The sequence below is a fragment of the Alligator sinensis genome, unplaced genomic scaffold, assembly GCF_000455745.1.
Source record: "Alligator sinensis unplaced genomic scaffold, ASM45574v1 scaffold366_1, whole genome shotgun sequence".
NCBI lineage: Eukaryota > Metazoa > Chordata > Crocodylia > Alligatoridae > Alligator > Alligator sinensis.
Genome location: NW_005841851.1, coordinates 4,253,854 through 4,265,981, shown reverse-complemented (window position 1 = coordinate 4,265,981; position 12,128 = coordinate 4,253,854). Strand labels below are relative to the sequence as shown.

General features: G+C 44.1%; 1 protein-coding gene across 1 annotated transcript in view; it reads left to right on the top strand.

The window, feature by feature from the left end:
* TTC34 (tetratricopeptide repeat domain 34) overlaps nucleotides 1-11,852 on the top strand; it is a 55,607-nt gene extending 43,755 nt beyond the window's left edge. The window contains exons 6-8 of the mRNA XM_025211877.1: nucleotides 1,010-1,262; nucleotides 3,586-3,800; nucleotides 10,987-11,852. Coding sequence (XP_025067662.1) covers nucleotides 1,010-1,262; nucleotides 3,586-3,800; nucleotides 10,987-11,508 — 990 coding nt within the window. The 3' untranslated portion in view covers nucleotides 11,509-11,852. The remainder of the gene's footprint in view (nucleotides 1-1,009; nucleotides 1,263-3,585; nucleotides 3,801-10,986) is intronic.
* Nucleotides 11,853-12,128: the final 276 nt, after the last annotated feature.

Sequence of the window (12,128 nt, the reverse complement as noted above, 5' to 3'; positions counted from 1 at the left end):
ACTGTCTGATAACAAAGTTCACAAGCCTGAAGGCTCCAGTGAGAATGCAGCCCAGCAGGACACCAGAAAGAACTTTTATTTCCAGCATCTCTTTTATTGTGGAATTAAGTGTCTAGCAGTGTAGCCAGTTCCTTCACAGAGGGCAGGTCTACACGTGCAGTTAATGCACCTAAAGTCACTGTGCAGAAAATTCAGGCACATTAAACCGCATCCCCACATGCATCTAAATATTCATCTATCCAGAGCAAATTTGCTTCTGATGGGAGCAGTTCAGTCTAGGGCTGCTCCTGCCCTGCTCTGCCCCCCTACAGCAGCCAGGGGAAGCTCCAGGCTCCCCCAGGTGCCAGCTCCGGGCTGGCAGGGGACACAGGGGCTTGTCCTGTTCTCCACGAGGTGAGGGAGGGCAATTCCAACCGCTGGGCAGCTGCCTCCCAGCCACATGGAGACTGGGATGAGGCCCAATGTCCACATGGCAGGCAGGCAGCATCCAGCTGATCCAGGACAGCTCTCCCTGCCCCCTGTGGCCCCCTGCTGCCTAAGCTGACCAGAAGCAATTGCTCCTGGTCAGTGTATACACATACACTTCGGCACATTAGTTTAATGCTCTCTATCTAGTACCTGTATCTACAGGTACTAGAAAACAGTGCATTAGACTAATCTACTGCACAGTAATCGCTGTGTATGTGTAGATGCTGATGTTTTACTGCATATTAGATTAGTCAGTAAAGCATCTCATTTAGACACACCAAGAAAGGACATTCGATCTTTTGCTTGCTTGTCAACTCTAGAGATCTCAAAGCACTTGCCCAACAGCCATTCATCTGAACCAATGACTTTAATAATAGGATGATCCCAGATTTGCAGATGGGCAAACTAAAGCACAGCTTGAGAGGCAAAGCAGTTGGCCCAAGATGCTGAACTTAGAGGTGGCCCTGGAGATGGGCAGATTATAAATACATTGTGATAGTTGTTGTTATTAATTTACCATTACCTCTTGTTTTCCATGTAGGAGGCAGTACAAGATTTGATCTCAGCCCTCAGAACAGGTGCAGGAGTGGTGATCCCAGCGATCCTTTCCTTGAAGCCAGAAGCCCAGGCGTTGATCACTGAGTGGCTTCTTGAGCACTGCCGGAGTGCATTAACAGACCTTCCAAAGGAACAGACCCTCAAGGACCTTATTGTGATTGGAGGATCATTAATTAAAATTAAGAAGGAAGACTCAAGATGTCACATTTTGTATACAGACATTTTGATGGCAGATGGTAAGTTCTCTTCCTTGAATACAGCAACCTAACTGTAATAGTGCAGTTTCTAACAACCTGGCTAGGGACAGAAGTTACACATAAACTGGTTTAAGTGATTGGAAACTGGTTTAAACCTGTTACAGAACAGAAGTTCAGTGCACATAAACTGCTTTCAAAATGGCCAATACCAGTCTAAGATAAACCTGGTTGGATGTAGTATCAGACTTTTGATTTAGGTCAAACTGGTTTATGGAACTTCTGTCCTAGATCCCGTTCTGGTTCAAGTTAACTCACAGTCCTCCAGCATCCCAGGATGCTTTTAAGCCCTGGGCTATGCTGTCTGCTCCAGTGGAGCAGGGACTGCTCCTTGGCCTGCTTCCGGCCTGCCTCCATAAGCCCATAGGGACAACGGGTGGGGGAGCCAAAAGGGAACAGACCCCCGAACCACCCTATCCAGGGTCTACACAGCATGTAGGGAGAGGGAAAGCCCCTGTGGTGGGGACTTTTCGACCCTCAGCTGTCCTCCCCCTCCCCCTTCCTATCTGCTGGTTGCTTCAGCGGCTGCCACAGGAGGGAGGGAGGGAGGAGCCCTCCTGGCCAGGTGCCTGCCCATGCAGCTCAGCAAAAGAGTTTCAAGAATTGCCCTCCACTCCCTGAAGCTGTCCTGGGCTATTCCAGAGACTCATAACAGCTAAGGCAAGCAACTCTGGGGTTCAGGTGGGGAAGGATTCCCCTCAGCGCCCTGAGGCTGCCCAGAGCCTGGGCTGGGGTGGGGAGGCAGGAGCTCCCTGGTGCCCCCATGCTGGGCTACATGGGCAGGCACCCAGCCAGGAGGACGTCTCCCCCCTCCCTCCTGGGGCAGTGGCTGAAGCGATCAGCAGCTCAGAAGGGGCAGGGTGGGAATTCCCCTCAGCTCCCCAGGTCTGTCTGGGCTGAGGAAGCCAGGCTGGGGCAAACTTCCCCCAAGGTGCACCAGCACCTGGACAGGGGGCTCTTTAACCCTCTGTGGGGGGACACAGAGGAGTTGGGGACACTTGGCTGGGCTGGCAATGGCCAGCAGGCTGGGAAACGTGCTCCAGCATCCCCTGCCTACTGGCCTGGGTCAGGACAGGCCTCCCCCTGCCTTTCCTAATTGAAAACTGAAAGTCAGTTCAGTTGGTTATCAGTTCAACTTATGCAACTTAGAGGACACTGCCTAGATTGAATTGATTCTGCCTCAGGCTTTTTCACTGTCTGTACTTAGCCCCGACAACATATGGCACTGTACTCCGAAGTGATTTACAAACCATGCGTGCAGAAATCATGCCACATGCTGCTGGAATGTAGGCGCTTCTACGATTGAAAGTCATAAACGTCCCACAGCCACAGTTTAGACAAGGAACTTAAGGCTATTTCATTCATGTGATACTACAGGTGAATTTAAGGAGGGGTATGGCAATTAAGCCAACTCGAATGAAGCCAAACATAAAGCCTCCTTTCTCCCCTGCTCTTGGCGTCATCTCTTCCAGGAGACAGGTTTGGGAGGAGGCTCTGTGCCCAGCATTACCAAGCAAAGCCACTTTCATTGCCAAAACAACATCTGCTACAGCTCATAAACAGTCCATCTTTGGAGGTCTTCTATGCCAGCTACTCAGTAGACTCAATCAGACCTATTACTATGGTGAAACCAGTGACAGCTCCATAGTTCAGCCTGAATTGAGATTTGCACTTAGTGTAGGAGTTACATAGTGCCAGCATTGTGCTTAACAATATACATCATGAGACACGGCTCCCATCCAAGGATTTTCCGATCCAAAGGTTTTAGACTTGACAAGATTAAAGTGGTTGCAGGTGAAATGGTAGAAAAAGACACATTGTTGCTACTGCTGAAAATATAGAGGTTTTCCCTTGGAAAGTGCTTAAAAGATTGAGTACTGTTGCAGTGATATAGCCATGATGGTCCAGGAATTATGTGAGAGGCAAGGATGTTTGCGGATGATATGTTTTATTGGACCATCTGCAGGGCTGGGATAAATTTAGACAAGCTTTTGAATGGCATTCTTCAACCAGGCAATGCACGGCAATTCAAGCTTTCAGTGCAAGGCATTCTTCACAAAAAATTGAGGACAATCAGACTTAGTTACAAATACTTGGTCAGTTAGTGGTTCCATAGTAATCAATTAACGTACAATAGATCTCTAAAGTCTAAAAGCTAGAACATGCTTTTGATTAAAGGCAAATGGTCTTAGAGTAAATGGAGCATTTTAGATATGACATTGATACAACAGATAGAGATTTGCTTGGTGTCTCTTTCTGGACATGGCATATATCATTTAGTCATCATATTGGTATTATCCCACAGGGAGGTGTGAAGAGGCCCTTGCTCATCTCCAGAAGGCATTTGGCCAGACTGTTACTGATGAATCTGCCAATGCACGGCTCACCATGCTGCAGCTGAAGAGAAGGACCATACCACGGGCAGCTCATACTTTGAGTGTCTTAGCTCAGAAAGACCACAAGGACCTGGGATTCCTCTTGAGGCTTTTAGAGCCCAAGCAGCGGCAATCTCTCTCTCAGGTATAACTTTCTCTGATTCCTCCTCTAAACCCATCATGCATCCCTCTGCTTTGGAAGCTGTTTCAGCCTGCCAGCAGTGTGGGTACCCAATGAGGGAAAAAAGAAGAGGTGAAATTAGGTTACATAAACATTTCTTACTTAATTAGGACAGAGCTTCATGGTTTGCAGAACTCCCAGAAGAGTAGGAGGATCTTAAATAACAGGAGCATGAACTGCTTTCTTCTTCTGATCTTGATTCTGGAAGGTAGGGCTGGGGCTGGGTTTGAGTTGGAGCATGGCTTTCAGTGAAGCGACCCTGATTTGATCTCTGCTGATTCCCCAGAACTAGCTCTTGCACCACTTACAAGAATGCTTTGGCCTTTCTCCTTCCAGTGTTGACTTGCCTATGTCCTGCTAACTCAGAAGCTAAGTGACTGAGAACCAGGCTGTTCAAAGGAACATATAGGCAAATGGATAGATAAATATTTAACAAGATATCAGGTGGCCCATCATTTAGTACTGGAATGACAGAAATAGAGCTACACAAAGGACTCATTTTTGGTTTCATTGGCTGAATCAAGAAATGTTAATCTTTTCAGGTCTACCCAAAAAAAAAAAATTCTTGGTCTTGCCAAATTTCTGCCAAAATAAAAAATAAGGAAAGGCTGAGGAGAGGCTGAGGGAACTGGGCTTATTTAGTCCGGAGAAGAGAAGACTGAGGGGGAATTTAATAGGAGCCTTCAACTACCTGAAGCGGGGATTCAAAGAGGATGGAGCCAGACTGTTCTCAGTGCTGACAGATGACAAAACAAGGCCTCATGTTGCAGCAAAGGGAGTTTAGGTTAGATATTAGGAAGAACTTTTTCACTAGGAGGGGAGTAAAACACTGGAACAGACTACCCAGAGAGGTGGTGAAACATCCATCTTTGGAGCTTTTAAGATCTGGCTAGACAAAGCCTTGACTGGGACGATCTAGTTGGGGATGGTCCTGCTTTGAGCAGGAGGTTGGACTAGATGACCTCCTCAGGTCCTTTCCAACCCTCATTTTCTATGATTCTATGAAAAATGGCTTCAGTATAATTGAATATTTCATTCCAATTAAAGTTTTCTTTAACTTTAGAAAATTTAATGTAGGAAAACTGCTAATGCTGCAACATTGTTTTGAAACAAAGCATTGAGATATTTCAATGCTGAAAATGCTAAAGTGCAATGATTTGACTTTGAAAAATAAAATTCAGCTCAAACAGGTTTGCAAGCTGGACACAAATTCACAAATTCTCTCAGTTCACCCAAATATGCATTTTCCACTGTAAATAAGTTTCACCTGAAAAATTTTGCTCAGCTCAAGAGTAGCTCCAGTGATAAACCAGAACAAGGTCAGTTTGATGATGAGCAGCTCTAAACATTCACTCAAGCATCTGCAGTTTTGATTGCCCAGAAGCTGTGTTTTCTGAGAATCAGTTTGCTTCCTTTTATTCAATTTGTGGATTGTGCATGCCCTGGTGGGAAGCTATATTGTTATGCTTCATCCCATGTTACAAAGCAAATGAACAGCATGCTGATATGCTAAATGCATTTTTGGAGGAGTACTTTGGTATGTATTTTAGAGACAGCAGGAGGACATAAGTAAACAAGTATTAATTTACCAGTCCCTAGACATACTCCATTACAGTGAAAAGAGCCCCTCTCCTCTGGATAATGTAGAAAGTTCACTCGGCTGGCAGAACAGTTAGGAGATTTTAGAGCCAATTTGCAAACATTGACTCTATAAAGGAGATAAAGGTACAGTCAAACGTGTTTCTGTGGAGCCCTAGGGGAGGTGTCTATAAATGAAGACTAGGTTTCCAGCTGAATTTCAGAGCAGCCACATCACACTGTATGGAAGGCTCAGCACTGTTTTGAAACACAGGATTCCTTTTCTCTTTCCTTCCTTTTATTTCCTTACCTTTTCTTTTCCTTTCTTGTTGATAAGAAACATGTAATCTTAATAGTGCTGAAACTACGCTGACATTTTGGAAACTCATTGGGGCAACAGATTAGTGAAATCCTCTGAAGCGGGAGGGGGAGCATGTGTCCATCTTTTGTTAGCAGCTTTGGAAAAGGGCCGGGACAAAAACTATGTACGGAGGGCTGATTTAATATGAAACATTTCTCCCTCATATCAGAGATTGAGCGGCTGGGCTGCTTTAAAAAAAAAAGTGTGGAGGGGGGACTCAATAGGAGCATTAAAAATAAAAGCCTCTTTAATTTTTTTTTTAAATCTCAGGCATTGTGCACATTTCGACTGCAGACACTTTGAGGTCTCTTCGGAGAGCGCTTGTCTTATCTGCAAAAGGTTTCCTAGCTTTGATTATTTCATGAGAGATTAGCCTGTGATGTGAACTCCCCATGAATGCTGCAGTGTTTTAAATTCAGAACCACAATGAAAGCTGTAGTGTGAGCCCTGCTTTGATTTTCAGGGATTTGGGGGAAGTTGTTATCAAGGTAGCTCCACTCATTACTTTCAGTAGAAAGGAGGCAGCAAACATTTTTTTTTCACTTCAAACTGGGGGGCGGGGGAGGCTTACCTGTAAATCTTTGTTTGGCTTACAAGTTTATTTAAGGGCATGTGTGTGTGAGAAAGACAACTCTTGATATAATCACAGAAACTGGACAACCGGATACCTTTTGCACTAAAAATAAGGAAAAAAGGACCTCAGATTCCTTTGCAAAGATTAATTGAGCAATCCAAATGCAACTGCTGGTGAGGGTGGCTTTCTTTTCACCTCCAATTCACAAACTGGAAAACTGAGACTCGGTTCAGTGACTTACCCCAGGCAGTCAGCAACAGAACTGGAAATAGAGATCAGCCAGAGCAGCTCTCAGCATCTGCTCAAACCACTAAATGCAAAACACTGCTATCACCTTGTTTTTGAAGTGTTTGTAGCTGAAAGGTGATATAGAAATGTGCTGTCATTATCCTGGTACCTGGACTGAAAAGCTAAACCTAAATTTACAGCTGACTATCTGAATGGAAAAAACTAGAGGAAGGCCATCTCAGGGATATATGCAAGAGTTTTTTTCAATTAATAAGCAAAGTAATTACAAGTAATAAATTTATCCTACTCTGAAAGATATTTGCTCTCCAAAGCAATCCTTATACTACGGAAATGGCTGAAAGGTCATTCTGGGCCTAGGAATCCAAAAGATGTATTTGATTCCAGAAGCCCAGGGGAAAGTAGGTTGTCTCTAACCAGTTCAGCTTTAACCATGCAGTTTCTGAGTCAGAGATTAAAGTGTCATTCCTCAGCGCCAGTTCACATTCCCAAAAATGCAGCTTCTGATTTGGCAGTCAGGTGACATGCCCAACTGCATCTTTGAAGAAACTGTGTCAGAGCCCGAATCATCCCTGGTGTGAGCTGTGCAATCCCACAAGTCTCAATTTGGTCCTTACAGGGATACAGCAAGCTGATCATCCCGCATGTTACTGAGAGCTGGCTAAAAGAGCAGTGCCGGTTGTTTGGAAAAAATGAAGATTGTACTTTTCAAAGCATCTAGATCAGTAGTCAGCAACCAGTAGATTGCAACTGACTGGTCGATCATGGAGCCTCTGACAATTGATCTCAGTATGGGGGGGCTGAGTGCATGCGTGCATGAGCACATGCATGCCCCCCCACCCAGCAGGTCAGTTTGTGAGGGAGGGAAGGAGCAATGGGGGGCAGATTGAGGCCCCCGTGGTGAGGGAGGGAATAGGGCAGAGGCAGGGGCAGCGGCTGGGGTGAATGGGGCCCCAGCCGGGCTGGGTAATGGGACAATTGGAGCTCGGGTGGCTCATCCAGGGGTGCTGGGGGTCTCCTGCCACTGTGCGCACCCTGGCAGAGGCCCAGGGGGCACATGCCCCCAAGATCTGTGTGCAGAGCAAAGGCAACTGCTGCTACGTGCTGGTCTCTGAGCCCCAAGTACCACTACAGCTGCCCCAAGAGAGGTGTGATGCCATGTGTGTCCTGCCACCGGGCAGGCAGAGGGCGTGTGGCTCAGGTAGATCCTGGATTGCACTTTAATTCAAAAAGTAATCTTCTGCTTAAAAAGGGTGGAGACCACTGATCTAGATAATTTAGACACAGACCTTCCACTGAATTGCAGGGGAGGTATGACAAATTCCCCCAAACTGCCTTGAGAATCTCACCGAAACCCTTCATATAAAGTTGGAGAACTAGGTCTCCTCGCCTCACAGTCTGCTGTCATCCTAATTTTCAAACATTTAAACACAGTCAAGCTTGGGCTGGTGATCAGGAAAGAGAGGTGTTTTCTAAGTATAAAGCTGCTGGCTGGCTTTCCACGTTGGTTTCTAACAGCTTCTTCCTGTAGGTCTTTTATTTGCATGTCTTTGTTCAGAAGCAGATGTACAACTGGGCTGCTAATTAGTGTCTCTGTACTGTACATTGAAATAGGTCCTGTGCAATTCCTTTAAAGCAGCTTGCAATATCACAAGCACCATGTTTACTATATAATTTAGTTCTCACAGCACCCCTTGTGACTTTGGTTGAGGGGAGTAATCTGTAATTTGCTGTACCTCGGCTGGTTTACATCTGGCTGTGTCAGGGTACCTACTTTCCATCTGAATGAGTCAAAGAAGCACTTCCATTTAAGAAGCACCGCTGCTATGCCCTGGTGTTGGGATTGAAATTTACCCTGGTTTCTATTAGATGGAGTTCAACAAAAGACTAGTTAGTGGGGACTGGAGGTGTCTGAGACAGCCACCAAAAATGTGCAGATTTGTTCTGCTGTGAAGTAAAGGCTTGCATTTAGACAGGTGAAGATGTCTCTTTGAAATGCACACGCATAATAATATATTCCATGGTATATTCCATTTTTGGACAAGGTGAGCTAGCAATACCAGGAATGCTCTTGTGTTGAGATGCTTCCGAATAACACTTTCCCAGTTCTCTCTCTATTTGCCTGTTAAAGATGTTGACGGCTAAGAAAAATCTACATCATTGGGTAGCTGCTGTGAAAAATATCTGTGTGCATAAATTACATTGGGTGGCCTTCAAATCTTTAGACAAACAGGTTTGACATATTTGCAAATAGATTGCTTTACGTTTTTGAGAACCAGACCTGCTGAAGTTCATAGTACCCTACTGAGGCACAGCAGCTGACCTCACCGAGAGTTGTGCATTTCTAGCTGTTGGAGCTGTATCTCAGAGTTGGTGAGGAGGATCATATAGAGAATCCCACAGTCCTAATCTTTCAGTGATTGGGCTTGTATTGTTCCTAGACTGTTAGCAGTTGATGTTTCATATTGCTGAAAGGAAGTATTTTGGATATGATGTCTCCAGCTGACCTATTTCACCCTTATAGTTGGCTTCATTAAGTAACAACTTTCTGTACTCCAGTTCAGTAGAAAGCTAGTCACTGTAATGCCAATTATGAAATCTGTGAGACATGAGATGGTTTCAGCCCAGTTCCTTGTTGGGTGAGGTCCCCGCAACTGAAAACCACCATCTCAACCAACAGTGTCCTCAGAAAAAAAAGCCAGACACCAAGGGTAAACAGCAAGAGGTTTATACATTGCTTCAGGCTTATAAAAGCCTCCCAGTAGGCCCATTATAAAGGTGAATCTCCCTTTGGGTATATGCCAAAAACAAATTATCTTCCTAACCTAAAACAGAGTCTCTCTTGGACAACATTTGCTGTAAGGGAATCTTGTTTGTTTTATATTGTACTGTGGATGAATCAAACAGCATTCTCCATCAGCTATTGATCTACAGCCTTTCACCAGCACTGGGATTTACCCCAAGCAATAAAAGAAAATGCTTACATCATTAAACAGTGTGAGCTGTATAGGAAGGGAGTATGTGGGTGGGCAAAAGACCCTACCCCGAAACAGGCTGAGAAGACAGCCTGAACTACTAGTGCATGGGCCTGGAATAAGCCAAGAATGTTGGCTTTTGGTCACGGGGGCCAACTGACAGGTTTGGTTAATGCCATGAGTGGAGAAAGGATCTCTGGTTGTTTGATTCCTCCTGTATTCAGGAAAGCAAGATTTTGTACATTCTTGTAAATCAGCAGAACTACATCAATTCCTAACTCCACCGATTTCTCTTCCTTAACTGCAAAAACAGATAAGACTTTTGGTTTTCATTAACTGCTCAGGCTAAAGGAGGTGATATGCAACTCCAAAGGATGGCGCTAGTAAAAACAGCTACCCAGAATTTATAGCCTCTGCTTGTGTAATTTGGTCTTGCCAGAGACGGAGATGGTTGGAGATGGTCTTGTTTATAACTTTTGTATTCACTCTGCTACTGCATGTGAAAGCACCACTTCATTTATTAGCAGTAAAGAGCAATAATGAGAAATCCATTAGAGGCACATAGTTCTAATGGAGTTTTCCTTGTTGACCTTTCTAACCCTAACAAATTATGTGGCTTTTCAGCCTTCTAAATTGTGGTGTTGTTGTTGTTTTCCTTTTTGACAAGGTCTGGTAGCTCACTTGCATTCCAGATTAATAGTTAGCAAAGCCAGCAAATGGCTAATTTTTCCTGCAGTCTGAAGACTCTCTGAATCTTTATTTTCAGTGGAGACCCATCTCTGCTACTAACACATGCAAATATTTACAAGCAGTTCCACCTTTGTGTTCTCATCATGGCAGCTTGAGAAATATTTGACAGGTTTTGCACCAGTTATGGTCCTGCTGCCAGCTAAATATTTTTCTTTTTAAATGAGCTGATAGAACTGGGACACCATGAGCATTTAATTAAGAGTTACACATTCAGGAAGGAAAATTATTAATTTGTTTTATGCAAGCCACTGGAGAATGGATGAAAAGGCACAATCCAAACAGCTCTTGAAAAATAATTTTGTTCACTTCCATGCAGCAACGACCTCCAAAGCAACTCCGTAGGTACATGTGGTGTGGTGATGTTTCCATAGCTCTGTAATTTGCACATTAAGGAGATTTGCAGCATGCAAATCTAAAAATGTAACTGGGGAGTTAGGAGTTGGAGTCTTCCTGTCTTGTGCCTTAGCACTAGTGACAGGGATCCTGCAGATCAGCCTTTTCATTCCCTTACACCTGTACAACCCCCTTATCCTGCCTTTTATTAGGCAGCACAGTATATCAACTGGTTCATGATAACTTTTCTTTTTCCTTCCACAAACAGTTGCTTTGCTGTTATTTCTCTAGTTCATTTTTAAAGACATACTTGCCAGTTTTCTCTGTCCATAGGCTTCAGCTCAAGAAGGAAATGCACTGATGAAGACCCAGCACTATGAGAAGGCTCTGGGTTACTACTCCCTGGCTATTTTGACAAGCAACAATCATCCAAGGTATCTTCGGCAGCGCGCAGCATGTCTGATGCATCTGAAGGAATATGGCAAAGCCTTGCAGGACATGGACCAAGTAATCCAGAAACATGAGTCTAATAGCCTAAAAACTCGAGTTGAGGACCACTGCTCAAAGGGGCACCTGCTCCTGTTAACTTCAGAGGAGGAAGCAGCAGTTCAACAGTACATTGAGGCATTGCAGTTGGGACAGTCCCTGGCCTTGCGCAGCATCACAAATGGCCCCGGAAGGGAAATTTTAGCCAAAGCTTTTCATCGGATTGCGCAACGTCATTTAGAAAGGCACCATTATGCAGGAGCCTGGAAAACCACAGCTTATGGGCTCCTAATTGATAAAGATGACACTGAACTTAAAAAACTAAAAACAAGAATTAAACGAGAGGATTCAGGCTGTAGTGTTCATTAATTTACTTGGTTTTGCCTAATGACTCTGCTATTATTTTTGTTCATAGGCTGTGAAAATAAGGGAAATGGTTATAAGTTTATGAAGTGTTGTGAGATCCAAATGTGTCCCAGGTGTCTTTTATGTATACTCTGTGAATTTTATGTCACAGTATGGATTTGGTACTTTGTACAGCAAAAGCAAACGATTCAGTAGCAGAGAGAATAACCGTTCTAGCAAAACTGACCAAGCAATCTACATACAGGAAACAGACTAAGAAGTGCAAGCTGCAATATTCAGTATTCTTTTAAATTATTACGGGCGCATTTATTAAAATGTAACCTTCTCTTAATAAGCGTCTGTTTTCTCTGGATAACCTGAAAATTAATTCTGGCTAACTGTATTTTTCTGTCAGAACAAACTGTAAATGACTGTGCAAAGTTTGTGAATAATTACACTACTTACTGATGTTCGTTTGTTCAGATTTACCATTAACTAGGTATATCAAGACCTCCCATGCTTTGAGAGCCAAATAAGGAGGTTGTGCTGAATCATTAGGACTGGCCCATGATGGGCAAGGCACTTGATTTTTAGGTAGTATTATATGGTAGGTTATCCCACAAGAAACACATGGGCTGTGTCTA